Below are 23,768 nucleotides of genomic sequence, written 5' to 3' on the forward strand. Positions count from 1 at the left end.
TATTCGTGTAGAACGTAAAGAAATATGAATGCTTTAGTTGGACCACTTTTTTCGCTTTGTGATAGATGGCGCTGTAATAGTCACAAACATATGGCTCACAGTTTTACACGAACAGTTGGTAACAGGTAAGTTTTTTAAATTAAAATACAGAACGTAGGTACGTCTGAACATTTTATTTCGGTTGTTGCAATGTGATACATGTACCTTTGTGAACTTATCATTTCTGAGAACGTATGATGTTACAGCGGCCGGCCGGAGTGGCCGTGCGGTTCTAGGCGCTACAGTCTGGAACCGAGCGACCGCTATGGTCGCAGGTTCGAATCCTGCCTCTGGCATGGATGTGTGTGATGTCCTTAGGATAGTTAGGTTTAATTAGTTCTAAGTTCTAGGCGAATGATGACCTTAGAAGTTAAGTCGCATAGTGCGCAGAGCCGTTTGAACCATTTGTTACAGCGTGATTACCTGTAAATACCACATTAATGCAATAAATGTTCAAAATGATGTCCGTCAACCTCATTGAATTTGCCAATATGTGTAACGACATTCCTCTCAACAGCGAGTAGTTCGCCTTCCGTAATGTTCGCACATGCATTGACAATGCACTGACGCATGTTATCAGGCGTTGTCGGTGTATCACGATAGCAAATATCCTTCAACTTTCCCCACAGAAAGAAATCCGGGGCCGTCAGATCCGGTGAACGTGCGGGCCACAGTATGGTGCTTCGACGACCAATCCACCTGTCATGAAATATGGTATTCAATACCGCTTCAACAGCACGTGAGCTATGTGCCGGACATCCATCATGTTGGAAGTACATCGCCATTCTGTCATGCAGTGAAACAACTTGTAGTAACATCGGTAGAACATTACGTAGGAAATCAGCATACATTGCACCATTTAGATTGTTATCGATAAAATGGGGGCCAATTATCCTTCCTCCCATAATGCCGCACCATAAACTAACCCGCCAAGGTCGCCGATGTTCCATTTGTCGCATTCATCGTGGATTTTCCGTTGCCCAATAGTGCATATTATGACGGTTTACGTTACCGCTGTTGGTGAATGACACTTCATCGCTAAATAGAACGCGTCCAAAAAATCTGGCATTGTCCCGTAATTTCTCTTGTGCCCAGTGGCAGAACTGTACACGACGTTCAAAGTCGTCGCCACGCAATTCCTGGTGCATAGAAATATGGTACGCGTGCAATCGATGTTGATGTAGCATTCTCAACACCGGCGCTTTTTGAGATTCCCGATTCTCGCGCAATTTGTGTGCTACTGATGTGCGGATTAGCCGCGACAGCAGCTGAAACACCTACTCGGGAATCATCATTTGTTGCAGGTCGTGGTTGACGTTTCACACGTGGGTGAACACTTGCTGTTTCCTTAAATAACGTAACTATCCGGCGAACGGTCCCGACGCGTGGATGATGTCGTCCAGGATACCGAGCAGCATACATAGCACACGCCCATTGGGCATTTTGATCACAATAGCCGTACATCAACACGATATCGACCTTTTCCGCAGTTGGTAAACGGTCCATTTTAACACGGGTAATGTATCACGAAGCAAATACCGCCCGCACTGGCGGAATGTACGCGATGCCACGTATTTATACGTTTGTGAGTATTACAGCGCCATCTATCACAAAGCGAAAAAAGTGGTCCAACTAAAACATTAATATTTCTTTACGTACTACACGAATATGTAATACAAATGGGGGTTCCTATTTAAAAAAACGCAGATGATATCCGTCTGACCTATGGCAGCGCCATCTAGCGGCTCAACCATGGCGCCATCTGGTTTCCTCCTCCAAGCTAGACGAGTTTCGTCCTTGGTAGTTTTTTCGTTTGGTGCTTATTTCGTGAGATATTTGGCCCGGTCTCGATCTATGGATCACCCTGTACACATGAAATGTATTCGCGATTTTCACTATGTACAACCATCAGCTGTATGATGGAATGACGATCCGAATCCGGATTTCCCGCATATCGCAAGTGGTAGCCTTACCATTTGATTATTGAGCAACCCCACGGCCAGACCCAACTTTCCATACGACGTCAACCAAGTCTCTACAACCTGCACTCGTACATCCATTACGCATATTCCCGTAGAGCCGAGACATTTTAATTGATATTCGCTTGCTCGACTAGCCAGATGGTAAGGCGATCGGTCGCGATAAGCGGGAAACCCGAGTTCGAGTCCGGGTCCGGCACAAATTTTCATTGACGTTGTGTCGAGGGAAGCAGTGGTTGGGAAGGGAGTGCGACAGGGTTGTAGCCTCTCCCCAATGTTATTCAATCTGTATATTGAGCAAGAAGTGAAGGAAACAAAAGAAAAATTCAGAGAAGGTATTAGAATCCATGGGGAAGAAATAAAAACTTTGAGGCTCACCGATGACATTGTAATTCTGTCAGAGACAGCAAAGGACTTGGAAGAGCAGTTGAACGGAATGGACAGTGTCTTGAAAGGAGGGTATAAGATGAACATCAACAAAAGCAAAATGAGGATAATGGAATGTAGTCGAATTAAGTCGGGTGATGCTGAGGGATTTAGATTAGGAAATGAGACACTTAAAGTAGTAAAGGAGTTTTGGTATTTGGGCAGCAAAATAATTGATGATGGTCGAAGTAGAGAGGATATAAAATGCAGAGTGGCAATGGCAAGAAAAGCGTTTCTGAAGAAGAGAAATTTGTTAACATCGAGTATAGATTTAAGTGTCAGGAAGTCGTTTCTGAAAGTATTTGTATGGAGTGTAGCCATGTATGGAAGTGAAACATGGACGATAAATACTTTGGACAAGAAGAGAATAGAAGCTTTCGAAATGTGGTGCTACAGAAGAATGCTGAAGATTAGATGGGTAGATCACATAACTAATGAGGAGGTATTGAATAGAATTGGTGAGAAGAGGGGTTTGTGGCACAACTTGACTAGAAGGAGGGATCGGTTGGTAGGGCATGTTCTGAGGCATCAAGGGATCACCAGTTTAGTATTGGAGGGCAGCGCGGGGGGTAAATATCGTAGAGGGAGACCAAGAGATGAATACACTAAGCAGATTCAGAAGGATGTAGGCTGCAGTAGGTACTGGGAGATGAAGAAGCTTGCACAGGATAGAGTAGCATGGAGAGCTGCATCAAACCAGTCTGAGGACTGAAGACCACAACAACAACAACATTCAATTCTACAGGTGATGGTAGTCCTCGTTCGCAACTGCGAGTTCATTTTATGTGTTTCGTAACGGCTGTGTTCGCCGAAGGAACTTTGCATCGTAAAAAAAATAACACAGCCACTGCAATATCTTATTTCTGTATTATGGCTGTAGTTGCTACTAGGGGTGTACAAATTCCCCTTGCAGCCTGCTTGCCCCTAGCTCCTCTGCAACCATTCATGCAGGTCAGCCTGCCGCGACGTAAACACAAGAGTACGGGTGTACTGAGGCATTGTGGGTAATGCGGCCGACTTGGGCTCCCGCAAGCCCGGGCTACCTGGGTTCCCGCAGGCCTGCCAAGCTTCACGGGACCCGCCCAGCTTGCTGCGCCTGACAACAGGTTGCGTTGTCGAGCTGCCGTGACTAGAGTAGCCAAGTAGTTAGACCGCAGTTCATTTATCGCAGCGGTGGGGGCAGCACAATGAATAGGTCGAACTTTAGTGAGATTGAAAAAAAAATTGACAACTGACGAATACATGATGGTAACGAAATAGGGCACAAGTGCCGCATGGGAAACGTTTTCGTGTGTTTATGAGGCCGCTTCAAATAAATCGGTAGGTGTGTCTCAATGCAAACTGTGTAAAAAGCTCTTAAGTACTTATTCGGGAATCTCGAGTATGCGAGACTTGTGTGTGCAAATCTGACAAGCAATTTCCTCACTCCGTAAATACCTTGAAAGAGGACAAAGCTTTAGTGGCCGAAAAGTGCGTCGAAATGTGTGCTAAGGAGCTGAGACCATTTAGTAGTATAGAGGGAGAAGGATTTCATGGTAACCCGCAAACGATGTCAAAAACTTTTGTAAGGTACTCTATTCCGTGCAATGTCCGAAATATTATGTAGACAGTGATGTTCCTCTTGATGCTCAAGTGTACAAAATTTCTTTAAGATCGGAATAAAACTGTAGGTTGGTGTAGAAGTGTGTAAGTACAGTACCCTCCGCCATGCACCATTTAGAATTTCAAGCAGACAGCGCCCTTCATTCTGCTTTGAATATCAAGTGTGCCAAATTTCATCAAGATCGGAACAAAAACGTAGAATTTGTCGAATTCCGTTAGGTAAAGTAACCTCTGCCATGCACCCTACGAAATTTTATGTAGACTGCGACCTTCCTCTTGGTTTCAAGGTATAGTGTGCAAAATTTCATCAAGATTGTATGCCATACAAACACACGGTCACAATGAAAACGCACTTTCAGTTTTTCTCAAAGTTTCCAATTTTTCGGTCGATTTTCCAAAAATTTTATTTCATAATAACCTTGTCCTGAGAATTACGAACACAGCAAAAAAAAAAAAAAATATTGCCGAATCGGTCCAGCCGTTCTGGAGTTTTACGCTTATCAACACATTTGGCAATTCATTTTTCTTTATATAGATTATAAGCCCGAAATATACGCGTAAAGGAAGAATGTACAAATAAAACCCAATATTTTTTGACCCGAAATTAATTTGTCTTTTGGTGCTCAGGTAAAATAAAAACTTTTAACTAACGTTCATAATACGGCAATGACGCGTGCAGACTAAACGGCTGCGTAGCGCGACTCATCAGTAATATGGGCAGGCAAGCAAGTTTCCCGCAGCCTGCCTGGGTTGGGTTCTGCTTGGCTTGGCTGGGAGTGAAGCAGCCTGCCCGTTCTGTTGACAACGAGCGGCGGCCTGCCCGCCTGGCCACCGGGCAAGCATGGGCGGGTTAAGAGCGCAACATGTACAACACTGGTTGCTACAATGTAAAAGGATAACAGCTAAGTTACGAAGTACTGAAAGCAGCAGAAACCACAACATCTGTTAACAAAGTATTAAAAATTTTCAGTTTTATATTTGTGAATACCTTATTCGGGAACTGAAATTCTCTGTGTATAGACTGTAAAAAGCAGTTTTTCCTGTCATTTAACAAGCCAATTTAAAAAAAAAAATATCACAGAAGATTCTGTAACTTTAGCGAAGCAAGTCTTGGTAAAGAAGAAGAAAAATGTGTTTGCTCAAGACAGAAGTTATCCAAATACAAATATGAATCTGTTACAAACATAAAAGCTATGCAAGTAACTCTATAGAAATGAAACAAGATATGAGGGAATTTTGGTCGCAGGACAAGTGTTACAAGTCAAGTTTTGTATAACACGCGGGAACTTTTCCACCGATGCAGTCAGAATGTACTCAATGACTTAAGAAAGGAAATCGTTCCAAATTGGTACTTCCAAATATTTTCCTCGAAATATCGTGTGGTTCGCATTTTACATTAAATTAGGCATCGTCTTGTTTCAATGATAATGAACTTAAAAACTAAAGCACGTGTTGAAAGAAGACTTTACTCCTTGAAAATAGTCTTTAATCTGTACTGTTGCAGTTCGTTGAAATAACATAAATATCTTTTTTTTCCCTAGTTACCTTACGCTCAGAGAAACTAGATTGACAGTGAGCAATTACATGACAAAGTGTTTCCCAAAGAAACGTGTACTGAGAAGAGCAAACACACAGCTCGAAATCGCCGTTGCTCTATAGCAGATATAGGTCTTGTTATTAGTTTTTTAAAAGTGCTTTTTTAAAAGTGCTCCAGTTCCACTTGACGAAACAGAGCAAGAAATTCAACACAGAACTTTTTATTGGAAACATTCACTGACAGTAGAGAATGGAGACATTTATTTTTAAAAATAAAATTTTAAAAATCTACTTTAAAGGACAATATGTATGTTTATTGTAACTAGATAGGAATACAAACTCATAAAGAAGCAATATACAGAAAAAAGAAAATAAAAATTTATCATAATTTGTCGCTTCAGCAGATGACAAAATATTCAATCCACGCTCGCTTCCAAATCAAGGTGGGCGAAAAAAATACAATGTGTTCCAGGTGGAACACTCTGCTACATAAAAAGCCATTACTTCAGACACATTTTGGAAGTCGATACAGTAGTCTTCAAGTATATGGAATATGTTACCAAACAAATACCCTTAACCTATTTTGCCTCATTTTAAATAAAACTACAATTAACATATATTTGCCTGTCATCAAAACAGCTCGAATTACCCTTTCATACGAGAAACATTCCAAAAATTGGTTACTTTCAATATTTTATGCAAGAAAAACATGACTGCACAAATAAACGAAATTTCAACACCTTATGTTTTTCTCCCACCTCTACCCTAATCACAGTACCATAACTGTGTGGTTCAGTCTAAAATAATCATATAATACAATCACTCCCAAGAACGCACATACAAGATTATGTCAGTCGACACACACTCAGAAGGCTGTATTATTCTTTCGCACTCCAAAGTTCTTGTTGCTACGACCACACTCTGCAAAGGCCATCCTGTTACTATTAATCTTTCCACTGACTACAATGACTCCCCCACACACCGTTGGGTGGCTTGCGGAGTATCAATGTAGATGTAGACACCATCATGTTCCCAACAGTACACTGAAAAACTCCTTCTAGTATCGTCAGCTCCAAACTCTTCAAAGGAGATCAGAAACATTGTAGGCCAACAAGATAAGATGGTTTACAAAAAGGATCCGGAGACATACGAAAACCATCTTCACCTGACCGCATTTTACAAATGACACCCAAAAAGTGCTGCTACATAGGCATATCTGCCAAAGGTCACCTTGACATCATCACACTCTATAAAGACTACCATGATACAACTGACTCCCCAAACGCCGCCCTGACATTCTTGTGTCCTAATGGACATTACAGCACACTCATGCTTCGGCAGCAATATTTACACGATAATTATCCCAGACGCCACACTGATATAACTCGCCAAAAGACTGCCTTGACAAGACCACACTATACAGAGACCACTTGCTATAACCGTACTCGACCAAGGTGTCCTAAGCAACCATGATGTCCCAGTTGGCACATTGACGTATCCATGCTTTGAAGGCCACATTGGCATGATCCCCAAAGGCCAGTTGACATGACCACATTCACCACAGACCACCTTGACACCAACATACATCCCAATCACTGTCTTAACATCACCGTATTCTAACTGATATCATGATACACCCATGTTGCAAAGACCACCTGGACATAATCTCTACCTTTAAATGGTGCTTTGACATGGTCACGTTGACAAAAGGACACTTTCATATGGTCATGCTCTACAAAGGTTACTGTGCTTTAATCCCCTCCCTAAGCAGCCTTGAAACACTCATGCCCAAATGGGTACCACATTATATATAAGGGCTGTTCAAAAAGAAACGAGCAAGAGGCATAATTACAGAAACCAGTACCTGTATGTCAGAAATACTGACCGTGGCTGTTGAGACACTTGTCCCACTATGACACAAGGCAGTGAATGGCTGTCTCATAATATTACCGGGGCTGCAATTTTAACCAGTTCTGCAAGTACAGCTGGACATTGTCGTCCGAGGCGAGTCGTTTCTCCCTCAGAGCCTTTTTAAGGGGACAAAAAATGGCAAAATCACAGGGACAACAGTGAATGCCCTGCATTACTCGCAAATCTTGACCACCCTTCGCCAAGCGATCAAATCAAAACGACCAGGCAATCTCACCTGTGGGGTCATTCTGCTCCTCATACGGCCAACACAGTCGCGGCACTCCTGCAGAAATTCAAATGGGCGGTTCTCGGCCACCCTCCATACAGTCCGGACCTCTCTCCCTGTGGTTATGCCATTTTTGGTCCCCTTAAAAAGGTTGTGAGGGGCAAACGATTCACCTCGGACGACGACGTCCAGCTGGGGAACTGGTTAATATCGCAACCCTGGGAATTTTAAGGGGCAGCCATTCACCACCTTGGGTCACAGTGGGACAAGTGTCTCAACAGCCAAGGTCAATACATCTGACATACAGGTACTATTTTTTATAATTTTGCTTTCGGGTCGTTTCTTTTTGAATCCCACTTATATCTGACTGAATAGCCACCCTCATATGATCACTACTTCCAAAGCCCACAATGACAATGTCACATTCCCCAAAAACTGACTTGACACTATGACACTCTCCAAAGGTGATCAGACTATACGTAGCTTCCCTAACATAATGAACAACTGCAAAGTGTGATCATGTCTAGCTGGTCTGTGGTGTGTTCATCTCAACTTTTTGTTGAAGATAATGCTGAGAGGAACTTCGAACCTTTAATGGGTTGCCATCAGGGCAATGAATAACTAGAGATGCTCTTGTTTGTACAGTGAAACTAAGAATGAAGCAAATAATCCGATATCTGTGGTGTTTATCTGTACATTATAATAATATTAGCTAGACAGCCTTGAAGGGTTCACTCTCTACAGAAACCACCTTGACATAATGATACACCCAAAATATATCTGAACACCTTAAAGTCCCAGCCGAAACAGTTATAAGCTATGCTCCAAGACTCACACTGACACTATCTTCAAAGGCCAGCTGAGACGATCACATTCACCACACATCACTTTGACACAATCGTACTGCTTAATGTCTGCTGTTTGTGTCACAAATGCGACCGTCATGCACTCATGCTCCAATGGCCACCCTGACCTTGAAGGCTTCTGAAATGATCACTTGTGAGAAAGGTCACCTTGATGTGATCATGCAATCCAAAGGCTGCCTTGAGAATTGTGCCCCACCTCATATCTCAAAATACCTACGCTCCAATGGCCACTGCCACGTAATATCTCCAGGGGCCATTTTAACACCAACTTATTCCCCCAAGGCGGAGACCCATCTTGAGACAATCAGGATTCCCACTTTATCTCCAAAGCTGTCTACACTCTTCAAAGTTCGCTCACACACAGCTACAGTACCTATAGGTCACTATCACATTATCTTACTCCAGTACTTACCTTCATATAATTACACTTAAAAGGCCCAGTCAAAGCCTTTTGAAATTGTCCTACACAATCCAGTTTTGGAGCAGTATGTAACAAACTAGACAGCACTTTTCATAGCAACACTGTAGATTATCTCTGGTGTTGACACGCTGTGGCTGCTCGAAGACCTCGGCCCTAGTAGCCACCGGGACCAGGGTATGAGTGAAGCCTGCTCTGGGGTGGAGACACTTGTTGAGTGCCTACCTTGCTCTTGTGGATGTGCTGGTGGTGGTAGTCGGAGTCGAACTCGGGCTCGCTGAAGTAGGACTGGTCCTGGTCCCAGGCGGAGGGTGGCGGGGGCGGGGCCAGGCCCACCCCTGCACCGGGCAGCACGCCCCCGTTCACGTCGGCCGCCTCGAACAGCCGCAGCACCGACCGGTCGCGGATCTCGCGCAGGTGGGACCTGAGGATGGGAGCGCGCGTTGAAACGCATCACATTCACAATGAGGCGCCAAAGAAACTAGTATAGGCATGCGTATTCAGATACAGAGACATGTAAACAGGAAGAATATGGCGGTACGGTCGGCAACGCCTATATGTGATGACAAGTGTCTGGCGCATTTGTTAGATCGGGTACTGCTGCTACAATGGCAGGTTATCAAGATTTAAGTCAGTTTGAACGTGGTGTTACAGTCGGCGCACGAGCGATGGGACACAGCATCTCCGAGGTGGCGATGAAGTGGGGATTTTCCCGTACTACCATTTCACGAGTCAATACCAGGAATCCAGTAAAACATGAAATCTCCGACATCGCTGCGGCCGGAAAAAGATTCTGCAAGAATGGGACTAACTACGACTGACGAGCGAGGTGGCGCAGTGGTTAGACACTGGACTCGCATTCGGGAGGACGGCGGTTCAATCCCGCGTCCGGCCATCCTGATTTAGGTTTTTCGTGATTTCCCTAAATCGCTCCAGGCAAATGCCGTGATGATTCATTTGAAAGGACCCGGCCGACTTCCTTTCCCATCCTTCCCTAATCCGATGGGACCGATGACCTCGCTGTCTGGTCTCCTTCCCCAAAACACCCCAACCCAACTACGACTAAAGAGAATCGTTCAACGTGATAGAAGTGCTACCCTTCCGAAAATGCTTCAGATTTCAACGTTGGGCCATCAACAAGTGTCAGCGTGCAAACCATTCAGCGAAACATCATCGATATGGGCTTTCAGAACCGAAGGCCCACTGGTATCCCCTTGATGACTGTGCGACACAAAGCTTTACACCACGCCTGGGCCAGTCAACACCGACATCGGACTGTTGATGACTGGAAACATGTTGCCTGGTCGGACGAGTCTCGCTTCTAATTGTATCGAGCGGATGGACGTGTACGGGTATGGAGACAATCTCATGAATCGATGGACACTGCATATCAGGAGGGGACTGTTCAAGCTCGTGGGCGGATGGACGTGTACGGGTATGGAGGCAATCTCATGAATCGATGGACGCTGCATGTCAGCAGGGGACTGTTCAAGATGGTGGATGGATGGACCTGTACGGGTATGGAGATAATCTCATGAATTGATGGATGCTGCATGTCAGCAGGGGAGTGTTCAAGCTGGTGGACAGATGGACCTGTACAGGAATGGAGACAATCTCATGAATCGATGGACACTATATGTCAGCAGGGGACTGTTCAAGATGGTGGACAGATGGACACGTACCTGTATGGACACAATCTCATGAATCGATGGAGACTGCATGTCAGCAGGGGACTGTTCAAGATGGTGGACAGATGGACATGTACGGGTATGGAGAGAATCTCATGAATCGATGGGCACTGCATGTCAGCAGGGGACTGTTCAAGATGGTGGACGGATGGACCTGTACGGGTATGGAGACAATCTCAATCTCATGAATCGATGGACACTGCATGTCAGCAGGGGACTGTTCAAGCTGGTGGACGGATGGACATGTACGGGTATGGAGACAATCTCATGAATCAATGGACGCTGCTTGTCAGCAGGGGACTGTTCAAGCTGGTGGACGGATGGACATGTACAGGAATGGAGACAATCTCATGAATCGATGGACACTACATGTCAGCAGGGGACTGTTCAAGATGGTGGACAGATGGACATGTACGGGTATGGACGCAATCTCATGAATCGATGGAGACTGCATGTCAGCAGGGGACTGTTCAAGCTGGTGGACGGATGGACATGTACAGGTATGGAGACAATCTCAATCTCATGAATCGATGGACACTGCATGTCAGCAGGGGACTGTTCAAGCTGGTGGACGGATGGACATGTACGGGTATGGAGACAATCTCATGAATCAATGGACGCTGCTTGTCAGCAGGGGACTGTTCAAGCTGGTGGACGGATGGACATGTACGGGTATGGAGACAATCTCATGAATCGATGGACACTGCATGTCAGCAGGGGACTGTTCAAGATGGTGGACGGATGGACCTGTACGGGTATGGAGACAATCTCATGAATCGATGGACACTGCATGTCAGCAGGGGACTGTTCATGCTGGTGGGGGCTCTATAATGATATGGGGTGTGTGCAGTTGGAGTGGTATAGGACCCCTGATACGTCTAGATACGTCTCTGACAGGTGACATGTATGTAAGCGTCCTGTCTGATCACCTGCATCCATTCGTGTCCATTGTGCATTCAGACGGACTTGGGTAATTCCAGCAGGAAAATGCGTCACCCCACAGTCTAGAATTGCTACAGAGTGGCTCCAGGAACATTTGTCTAAGTTTATACATTTTCGCTGACCACCAAACTCCCCATTATTGGGCATATCTGGGATGCCTTGCAACGTGCTATTCAGAAGAGATCTCCGTCCATCGTATTCTTACGGATTTATGGACAGTAGTGCTAGATTCATGGAGTCAGTTTCCTACATCAGTACTCCAGCACTACTTCGAGTCCATTCCACGTCGTGTTGCGGCACTTCTGCGGGCTGGCGGGGGCCCTACATGATATTAGGCAGGTGTACCAATTTCTTTGACTCTTCAGTGTACAAAAGAATCCCGGCAAAGAGCACTGGAACTACTACATGTTCGAACTGGAAACATTATATTGGGGTGCAGATAGAGGGCTGGGGCAGACCACACTGGAAAGGTCTGAACTGAGGATATGTTGAAATGTACACATTTACAACACAGTTCAGATACATTCACGAACATAACTGTAAATACCGTATTTAACACGGAGCGCCACAGTCAGAAGGTGGGGGGGGGGGGGGGGGGCAGTGGACGACCAAGTGTGCACTGGCCCCTACCTGGAATGTTGAACAAAGACTTATTCGTTGCACAATTCTCATGTGTGAGGGTATTCGGAAAGTAGTTTAGGTTTCCCTGCTGGAATCTCCTTCCTTCTGTCGAAGCACGTACTGGATGGTTACGCGTAAGGTTCTGATCGTCGCGGTGCGTTTTGCCTCTGCTTTGTGCGCTGTGAATATTTAAATTGTGCACTGCAGTAGAAAATTCCGCGAACTGTGACGTGCGATCAGTGCTTTGGCTGACGTTTGCCAAAAAAGCTGAAAGCAACTGAAATTTATCGGGAACTTTTCCTTGGCTTCCGGAAGGCGTTCGATACAGTTCCGCACTGTCGCCTGATAAACAAAGTAAGAGCCTACGGAATATCAGACCAGCTGTGTGGCTGGATTGAAGAGTTTTTAGTAAACAGAACACAGCATGTTGTTCTCAATGGGGAGACGTCTACAGACGTTAAAGTAACCTCTGGCGTGCCACAGGGGAGTGTTATGGGACCATTGCTTTTCACAATGTATCTAAATGACCTAGTAGATAGTGTCGGAAGTTCCGTGCGGCTTTTCGCGGATGATGCTGTAGTATACAGAGAAGTTGCACCATTAGAAAATTGTAGCGAAGTGCAGGAAGATCTGCAACGGATAGGCACTTGGTGCAGGAAGTGGCAACTGACCCTTAACATAGACAAATGTAATGTATTGCGAATACATAGAAAGAAGGATCCTTTATTGTACGATTATATGATAGCGGAACAAACACTGGTAGCAGTACTTCTGTAAAATACCTGGTAGTATGCGTACCGAACGATTTGAAGTGGAATGATCATATAAAATTAATTGTTGGTAAGGCGGGTGCCAGGTTGAGATTCATTGGGAGAATCCTTAGAAAATGTAGTCCATCAACAAAGGAGGTGGCTTACGAAACACTCGTTCAACTTATACTCGAGTATTGCTCATCAGTGTGGGATCCGTACCAGGTCGGGTTGACGGAGGAGATAGAGAAGAACCAAAGAAGAGCGCCGCGTTTCGTCACTGGGTTATTTGGTAACCGTGATCGCGTTACGGAGATGTTCAGCAAACTCGAGTGGCAGACTCTGCAAGAGAGGCGCTCTGCATTGCGGTGTAGCTTGCTGTCCGGGTTTCGAGAGGGTGCGTTTCTGGATAAGGTATCGAATATATTGCTTCCCCCTACTTATACCTGCCGAGGAGATCACGAAAGTAAAATTAGAGAGATTCGAGCGCGCACGCAGGTTTTCCGGCAGTCGTTCTCTCCGCGAACCGTACGCGACTGGAACAGGAAAGGGAGGTAATGACAGTGGCACGTAAAGTGCCCTCCGCCACACACCGTTGGGTGGCTTGCGGAGTATAAATGTAGATGTAGATGTACACACAACTTACAAAGGTCGGGGGATAGGGATATATAGATGGCGGTAGTATCGCGTTCACAAGGTATAAAGGGGCAGTGCATTGGCGGAGCTGTTATTTTTACTGAGGGGACAAATGCCAAAAGCTTCCCCACGACATTAAAGCCACACGATAGGAAATAACAGACTTTGACCGCGGAATGGTAGTGGGAGCGAAACGCGTGGGACTTTCAATTTCGGAAATCGTTAGAGAATTCAATATTGCGAGATCCACAGTGTCAAGAATGTGCTGAGAATACCAAATTTTATGCATTACCTCTCACCACGGACAACGCAGTGGCCGATGGTCTTCACTTAACGACCGAGAGCCGCAGTGTCTGCGTATAGTTGTGAGTACTAACAGACAAGCAACACTTCGTGAAAAACAGCAGAAATCAATGCGGCACATAGGACAGTGAGGCAAAATTTGGCGTTAACGGGCTATGGCAGCAGACGACGACGCAACTGCCTTTGCTGACAGCACTACACCGCCTGCAGCGCCTCTCCTGGTCTCGTGACCAAATGGGTTCGACCCTAGACGACTGGAAACCCGTGGCCTGCTCCGGTGGGTCCCGATTTGACTAGAAAAGAGCTGATGGCGGGGTTCGAGAGTGGCGCAGACCCTACGAAGCCATGGACACAGGTTATCAACAAAGCACTGTACACGGTGGTGGTGGCTACACGATGATGTGGTCTGTGTTTACATGGTACGGTCGTCTGGTCCAACTGAACCGATCATTGACTGTAAATGGTTATGTTCGGCTGGTTCGAAAGCATTTGTAGCCACTCATGGACTTCATGTACCCAAACAACGGTCGGACTTTTATGGGTGACAATGCGCCATCTCACTGGGCCACAACTGATCGCGATTGGTTTGGAGAACATTATGGAGTTCGAGCTAATGATCTGGAAACCCAGATCGTCTGACGTGAGTTCTATCCAACATCTGTGCGACATAATCTAGAGGTCAGTTCGTCCACAAAATCTTGTACTGTAAACACTTTCGCGATTATGGATGGCTGTAGTGGCAGCAATGGGTCATTATTTCTGCAGGCGACTTCGAAGAGATTGAATCCATCGCATGTCGAGTCGCTGCACACGCCGGGCAAAAGGAGGTCCGAAACGATAGTACACTACTGGCCATTAAAATTGCTACACCAACAAGGAATGCAGATGATAAACGGGTATTCGTTGCACAAATATATTATACTAGAACTGACATGTGATTACATTTTCACGCTATTCCGGTGCATAAATCCTGAGAAATCAGTACCCAGAAAAACCACCTCTGGCCGTAATAATGGCCTCGATACGCCTGGGCATTGAGTCAAACAGAGCTCGAATGGCGTGTACAGGTACAGCTGCCCGTGCAGCTTCAACACGATACCACAGTTCATCAAGAGTAGTGACTGGCGTATTGTGACGAGCCAGTTGCTCGGCCACCATTGACCAGACGTTTTCAGTTGGTGAGAGATCTGGAGAATGTGCTGGCCAGAGCAGCAGTCGAATGTTTTCTGTATCCAGAAAAGCCCGTAGAGGACCTGCAACATGCCTTCGTGCATTATCCTGCTGAAATGTAGGGTTTCAAAGGGATCGAATAAAGGTTAGACCCACGGGTCGTAACACATCTGTAATGTAACGTCCACTGTTCAAAGTGCAGTCAATGCGAACAAGAGGTGACCGAGACGTGTAACCAATGGCACCCTATACCATCACGCCAGGTGATACGCCAGTATGGCGATGACGAATACACGCTTCCATTGTACGTTCACCGCGATGTCGCCAAACACGGATGCGACCATTGTGATGCTGTAAACAGAACCTGGATTCATCCGAAAATATGACGATTTGCCATTCGTGCACCCAGGTTCGTCGTCGAGTACACCATCGCAGGCGCTCTTGTCTGTGACGCAGCGTCAAGGGTAACCGCAGCCACGGTCTCTGAGCTGATAGTCCGTGCTGCTGCAAACGTCGTCGAACTATTCGTGCAGATGGTTGTTGTCTTGCAAACGTCCCCATCTGTTGACTCGGGGATCGAGACGTGGCTGCACGATCCGTTACAGCCGTGCGCATAAGATACCTGTCATCTCGACTGCTAGTGATACGAGGCCGTTGAGATGCAGCACGGCGTTCCGTATTACCCTCCCGAACCCACCGATTCCATATTCTGCTAACAGTCGTTGGATCTCGACCAACGCGAACAGCAGTGTCGCGATACGATAAACCGCAATCGCGATAGGCTACAATCCGACCTTTATCAAAGTCGGAAACGTGATGGTACGCATTTCTCCTCCTTACACGAGGCATCACAACAGCGTTTCACCAGGCAACGCCGGTCGACTGCTGTTTGTGTATGAGAAATCGGTTGGAAACTTTCGTCATGTCAGCACGTTGTAGGTGTCGCCACCGGCGCCAACCTTGTGTGAATGCTCTGAAAAGCTAATCTTTTGCATAACACAGCATCTTCTTCCTGTCGGTTAAATTTCGCGTCTGTAGCACGTGGTGTAGCAATTTTAATGGCCAGTAGTGTAGATAGTATGAATCAATAAAACTAAGTGGTCAGATGAGGCCAATTTTAAACCAAGCGGACTAGTTAAAAGACGTAACTGCACCTACTGGTATACTGGCAACCAAAATCTTTTGTTAGAACAACCACTAAATCAGAATCTTTTGTTTAAATCAATGCCCAGTGTCCAGTGACTATTGCGTCACCCTGTCGCAGTAAGCTGTCGTCGCTCCATCACGACACATGCCCAGCCCATTTTGCATAGCATCACACACACACACACACACACACACACACACACACACACACACACACACACACTTCTATAAACAAACAGCTTTCCCAATCGGATGGGCCGGCCGGTTTGACCGAGCGGTTCTAGGCGCTTCTGTCTGTTCTGTCTGGAACCGCGCGACCGCTACGGTCGCAGGTTCGAATCCTGCCTCGGGCATGGATGTGTGTGATGTCTTTGATTAGTTAGGTTTAAGTAGTTCTAAGTTCTAGGGGACTGATGACCTCAGAAGTCAAGTCCTGTAGCGCTCAGAGCCATTTGAACCATTTGAACTAAACGTATGAAGAAACTATTGCGTGGACGACATTTCCAGTGTGACGACTAGCTGATTTTCGAACTGGAACGTTTCACGAATAGCAAGAATGCAGACTTGCTCACCTTAGTTTTCCACCAACCCATACGTCGTAGAGATAATTGCGTCGTACTGAAGGGTGAATATGTGGTTAAGGGCCAGCTCCACCACTACGTTTCATGACTGCAACTGGATTTTTTTCGAGGTAAAAATTAAAAGTTTGTCGCTGTTCCTCACTCTTGTTCGCAGATAAAATCCTGAAAACTATTGTGCGAAAAGCGTTGGTTTTTTTAACAGGCGAATCTTGTGGATCTGCGAGCAGTGAATTGGAAATTGCAAGAAATTTTTCTGTGACAAGCCCGTGCGCGATGGAGCGAATGGTTTCTCTTGCGGTGACTGCAAATGAGTTCAAACGTAATGAACACCCAGTTTCAAGTGAATGTCCAGGTTATCTTCGCTCAGCTTGATGATGACATCTGTCTTTGTGTTACAACCTAAATTTGACAATGTGAAATACAGCAGTTACCCAAATTTTTGCAGAACATTCAATATTTACTGTAGTCTGCATTACGTTAATTTCACTGAATTTATTCAAAGACGCTCTTTGACTGCGATATTGGCTGTTTCTCCTTGTAAGGTAACATCTCTGATAGTTGTGTGTTAAGAACTCTGTGGTTTTAGCATTGTGTGAAATTCGTTTTCGTTTCTTATTTTCTGTAAATCATTATCCAATCTACATATAAAATCTGCAAACCGCGGTGAGGTGCATGGCAGAGGGTACGTAGCACTGAACCGGTTACTTGAATTTCTTCCTGTTCCATTCACGTATGGAGCGCGGGAAGAATGAGTGTTCGATAACCTCTGTGCGTGTATTAATTATTCTGATCTTACCTCACGATCCCGATATGGGCGATACGTAGGGGGTTGTAATATATCACTAGAGTAATCATTTAAATCATTGAAACTTTGTTAATAGACTTTCTCAAGAGTCTGCCAGTTCAGTTCACCACTTCGATGTCTCTGTAACATTCTCACACGGATTAAACAAACATGTGATCATTCGTGCTGCCCTTCTGTTTATACGTTCTATATCCCCTGTTAGGCCTCTCTGGTACGGATCTCTCACACTTGAGCAATATTCGAGGATGTGTCGCAAGACTGATTTGTAAGCAATCCCTTTTGTAGACTGATTGCAGTTCCCCAGTATTCTGTCAATAAACCGAAGCCTGCCACATGCTGGGTCAACAGAAGCGTCCGATCTTACCCGTCGGCTTTGACCCGTGACGTAAGCGTGTTGTGGTGTGTGACGTTATTACGGCGCGGAGTTTGATTTGCGATTGTGGCGTGTTTGTAGATGTCTTGTTTTTGTTTGTCGTGCTCTCTGGTGGTGTGTTCATGGTTTTCGTTTGTTTCGTTTGTTTCGTGTGGTGGGGTCAGTTTTCTGTTGCTCAGGTGTTGGATCAGTATTTTTTCGTTGGTGTGTGTGTGTGTGTGTGTGTTTTTGTATGTGTGTGTGTGTGTGTGTGTGTGTGTGTGTGTGTGTGTGTGTTTTTGTATGTGTGTGTGTGTGTGTGTGTGTGTGTGTGTGTGTGTGTGTGTGTGTGTGTGTGCGTGCGTGCGTGTGTGCATTTGTGTGTGATTGTGGTGGCCAATCTAGTTTGTGGAGCTGGAACTTTTTTGAGGTAAGTTCCGTTTTTTTTTTTTTTTTTGGTTATTTATGTATGTTTTGTGTATTGGGTATAGGTTGGAAACATCCGATCTCACGCGTCGGCTTTGACCCGTGACGTAAGGGACCTACACATTGATCTGTAGCGTAGCCCTGAATACGAGGTTAGGTTGGGAGTTTTTTTTTGGAATGCGGCCGCGGCAGCGGCCGCCTATGATTCGAAAATATTGATTTGACACTAATGAACATGTATACGTAATATGAAGCAATTTGATGAACATATTGATCTGTAGCGTAGCGCACTTGAGGTTAGGTTGGGAGTTTTTTTTTTGGAATGCGGCCGCGGCAGCGGCCGCCTATGATTCGAAAATATTGATTTGACACTAATGAACATGTATACGTAATATGAAGCAATTTGATGAACATATTGATCTGTAGCGTAGCCCACTTGAGGTTAGGTTGGGAGTTTTTTTTTTTGGAATGCGGCCGCGGCAGCGGCCGCCTATGATTCGAAAATATTGATTTGACACTAATGAACATGTATACGTAATATGAAGCAATTTGATGAACGTATTGATCTGTAGCGTAGCCCACTTGAGGTTAGGTTGGGAGTTTTTTTTTGGAATGCGGCCGCGGCAGCGGCCGCCTATGATTCGAAAATATTGATTTGACACTAATGAAGCCTGTGGGGGGATGGGGGGGCACTGCAGACTCCCCCCACCGCATAACGACACATGATGATCAAATTTTGAAAAAAAATGAAAATTTTTTTCCGTACCTGCTAAACTGCGTAAGTGCCGATGTATGTAGGTGTAAGGGAAGCTTTCGTTTCTTAGTTTTCTATTGGGGGATGTGATCGGTAGGTTCTGTTGAGCTATATAGGTTAAGGGAAGTGTCCGATTATGGATAGGAATGTGTTTTTTGGTATTTGGTCAGTTTTGTGATGTTGATTTATTTCGTTGTTTTGCGTGGTTTTGAATGGCGGTCGGTGGCTACATTTCTGTATATTTAGTTTCTCCGCACCCAAAAACCCCTAATTTCCCACGCTTGTCCCGTTACAGTCATTAGGCTTTTTGTGAAACTTGTGTATTTCAGTGTTTACAATACGTATGCGATGTTTTTATATCCGCCATATTGGAATTGTTTATAGTCGTTTCCGCGGTATTTGTGACGTCATGGGTCAAAGCCGACGGGTAAGATCGGACGCTTCTGTATTTCCCACATGCTTTACCCGCGACTGAACCCATGTGACAATTCCATTTCATATCCCAACACAGAGTTACATGCAGGTATTTGTATGAGTCGTCCGATTCCAACAGACTCATGGATATTATAGTCATAGCATATGGTGTTTTTTTTGTTTTGTGAAGTGCAAAATTTTACATTTCTGAACATTTAGAGCAAGTTGCCAATCTCTGCACCACTTTTAAATCATGGGAAATTCTAGTCATTACGAGTTAGTAGGACAAACGCACAGAACAAACACCAAACTAACACTTAACTACAGTTATTTGACTTTAGTGTAAACTGAATGAGGCGATTTTATCCGAGTGCTTTGATGTGCTACGATTTAGCTTCACTGATTTTTGCAAATAACATTCGTGGTCAGGTCAAAAAATGAGAAAAAAATTGTCATTAATTTTTTTTTCTCTCGATATATTAAAAAGTGTTTATCGGGGATGAAAATAAATAACATCTTCGAGATCAACATAGTCTAAATCATCAAAAACTGAGAAAAAAATTTTCGAAAATTTTGTCCCCCTAAACTGGATAAGTGCCGATAACTGCATGATCTGCAAAAAGCCTGATTTTACTATTAATATTGTCTCCAAGATCTTTAATATGCAACATTATCGCTTAAAGTTACTGAATTGAAATTGATTTACATTCATTGTATCTGTAATGGGTGAAGTATTATGGAGGCGTGGTACAGATTTTGTGACCAGTATTGGTTACTTTTAATTTTGTGATTTATCTGTAATCTAAAATCGCTGTTGGTAACACACAGTCACATAGGTTACGTCCAAAACTGGGGAATTATTCGAGTAGAGCATTCCACCAACAATCAGACATCTTGGATCAGGGTCTTTCCATTTCTTTCTTACGCTCGTGATACAATGAACAAATATTTCTACGGACATTTAACGAGGCTTAAGCTATGTCGCAATTCTAGCGTACGCTGCCTGAAAAATACAGATCTACAGAGTTTTTTACTGCAATTTAAGATTAGTAACCCATTTTTGCGCGAAATTTTCAGAGCAACTGTGGCACCATTCACGAGATTATTATATGTTCATCATAAGAGTAAACATTATGTAAACAAATACAAACCCGATGATTGATCAGAAGCCTTAGCACATATACAAAGGTGGTGTTACGCTTTTGGAAGTAGGTGCTACTTACGTATTAGATATTACTAAGTTACATTAAATTAAACTTTAACAAGTTTTTCTTAAGCACGCTTTAGCTACGTAGTTTTTTTTTTTTATTTCAAAAATCGTGTACAGTCAGGGCCTCTGCAGCGTTGTGCTCTGATTGTTGCGCTGTTGATGCACAGTATGAAAATTGCTGAGGCTGCTTCCTGCTTTTTAGTGAAACACGCGTGTGGAAAACGGTTAAAAACGTTTTTCATAAATTTGAAACTTTTCCAGCGACTGTATGTAATACAAATTATACTCGTCTTGGCATTGTAATTGCAGCGCAGTCGGTAGCGTATTGGATCGATAACAATTTTCTAATTACGTGTTTGTTGGTTCAAGTCTCCAAACTCCCACTCTTTTTCTCGTTCAATTTGAAATACCTACATCTCGTAATTAGAAAATTCATCATAATTTTTTTTATGAATAATGCACGGCTTCTTGTTTCTAATTATATATTGCACGCGAAATTCTTGTTTTTATTTAAAATACAAATTCTTAATTATCGATGTTTTATGAAAGACTGTCCACAAAAGTTGCTTAAATTAAGAAAAAATAATTTAATTTTTAAGGCAAAAGTGAAAAACCAAATCCTCTTTATTTGGACTATGTTCATCGTTTTATACCACAGATGTTGATAAGTGTCGTAGAAAGATGAAAAACAATCATTTTCACAGAATCAAGCAAACCATACATCTGCTGCATTTTTACGTTGGTACGCTGTACCATTATAATATGAACCCATCAGAGCTGATTTGCAGCCAAGTTAAGGGATTTGGGCCGTGAAGTAACAGACTGTTAAAGCTGCCAGAAGTACTGGAACTAACGCATGCTGGTTTTTCACACGTCACTGCTGAACGCTGGCGGGATATACAGGGTGCTACAAAAAGGTACGGCCAAACTTTCAGGAAACATTCCTCACACACAAAGAAAGAAAATATGTCATGTGGACATGTGTCCGGAAACGCTTAATTTCCATGTTAGAGCTCATTTTAGTTTCGTCAGTATTACTGTACTTCCTCGATACACCGCCAGTTGGCCCAATTGAAGGAAGGTAATGTTGACTTCGGTGCTTGTGCTGACATGCGACTCATTGCTCTACAGTTCTAGCATCAAGCAAATCCGTAAGTAGCATCAACAGGTTAGTGTTCATCACGAACGTGGTTTTGCAGTCAGTGCAATGTTTACAAATGCGGAGTTGGCAGATGCCCATTTGATGTACGGATTAGCACGGGGCAATAGCCGTGGCACGGTACGTTTGTATCGAGACAGATTTCCAGAACGAAGGTGTCCCGACAGGAAGACGTTCGAAGCAATTGATCGGCGTCTTAGGGAGCACGGAACATTCCAGCCTATGACTCGCGACTGGGGAAGACCTAGAACGACAAGGACACCTGCAATGGACGAGGCAATTCTTCTTGCAGTTGACGATAACCCTAATGTCAGCGTCAGAGAAGTTGCTGCTGTACAAGGTAACGTTGACCACGTCACTGTATGGAGAGTGCTACGGGAGAACCAGTTGTTTCCATACCGGGTACAGCGTGTGCAGGCACTATCAGCAGCTGGTTGGCCTCCACGGGTACACTTCTGCGAATGGTTCATCCGGCAGTGTGTCAATCCTCATTTGAGTGCAAATGTTCTCTTTACGGATGAGGCTTCATTCCAACGTGATCAAATTGTAAATTTTCACAATCAACATGTGTGGGCTGACGAGAATCCGCACGCAATTGTGCAATCACGTCATCGACACAGATTTTCTGTGAACGTTTGGGCAGGCATTGTTGGTGATGTCTCGATTGGGCCCCATGTTCTTCCACCTACGCTCAATGGAGCACGTTATCATGATTTCATACGGGATACTCTACCTGTGCTGCTAGAACATGTGCCTTTACAAGTACGACACAACATGTGGTTCGTGCACGATGGAGCTCCTGCACATTTCAGTCGAAGTGTTCGTACGCTTCTCAACAACAGATTCGGTGAAACATGGATTGGTAGAGGCGGACCAATTCCGTGGCCTCCACGCTCTCCTTACCTCAACCCTCTTGACTTTCATTTATGGGGGCATTTGAAAGCTCTTGTATACGCAACCCCGGTAACAAATGTAGAGACTCTTCGCGCTCGTATTGTGGACGGCTGTTATACAATACGCCATTCTCCAGGGCTGCATCAGCGCATCGGGGATTCCATGCGACGGAGGGTGGATGCGCGTATCCTCGCTAACGGAGGACATTTGAACATTTCCTGTAACAAAGTGTTTGAAGTCACGCTGGTACGTTCTGTTGCTGTGTGTTGCCATTGCATGATTAAGGTGATTTGAAGAGCAGTAATAAAATGAGGTCTAACATGGAAAGTAAGCGTTTCCGGACACATGTCCACATAACATATTTTCTTTTTTTGTGTGTGAGGTTGTGTGAGAGGAATGTTTCCTGAAAGTTTGGCCGTATCTTTTTGTAACACCCTGTAGAACGGCTCGTCATATAAGAAGAGGAGGGCCGGGTTGGCTTCGTGGATCTTGTTGTTGATGGGCTCGTTATCAACGTAGCAGGTGACACTTCCAAAACTGAAATGTATATCTCCAATTCGGCTAAGGAAGGAGCTAAGAAAATACCATACGACTTATTGTAAGTAATACCTTCAGTGGCTTAAGTATTCAACAGTACGGTGAAATCCCGGCAGTATGGTTTTGCAGCGCACTCAGAAAAAATTACCCTGTGTTTAACTTAGAAATTTGCATCACTCTTCTTTGTAATTAGAATACTAGTCTGATCGCCTCTGAAGCGCATGGTAGTGCTGGAGTTTTGCCGAATATTATTTCATTTTCTTTGAAAATTAAATGACGTTCTAACCTATATTGTTTCTTTGCTCCTCTTTTTTTACTCGTAAACTGCAACTGCTCACATCATTACAGGTTAGTTGAACCGCTGGCTTGGCAGTGCTT

General features: G+C 44.4%; 1 protein-coding gene across 1 annotated transcript in view; it reads right to left on the reverse strand.

The window, feature by feature from the left end:
• LOC124553492 (protein PRRC2A-like) overlaps positions 1-23,768 on the reverse strand; it is a 1,723,518-nt gene that overhangs the window by 427,105 nt on the left and 1,272,645 nt on the right. The window contains exon 27 of the mRNA XM_047127347.1: positions 9,229-9,427. Coding sequence (XP_046983303.1) covers positions 9,229-9,427 — 199 coding nt within the window. The remainder of the gene's footprint in view (positions 1-9,228; positions 9,428-23,768) is intronic.

The sequence above is a fragment of the Schistocerca americana genome, chromosome 11, assembly GCF_021461395.2.
Source record: "Schistocerca americana isolate TAMUIC-IGC-003095 chromosome 11, iqSchAmer2.1, whole genome shotgun sequence".
NCBI classification, from domain to species: Eukaryota; Metazoa; Arthropoda; class Insecta; order Orthoptera; family Acrididae; genus Schistocerca; species Schistocerca americana.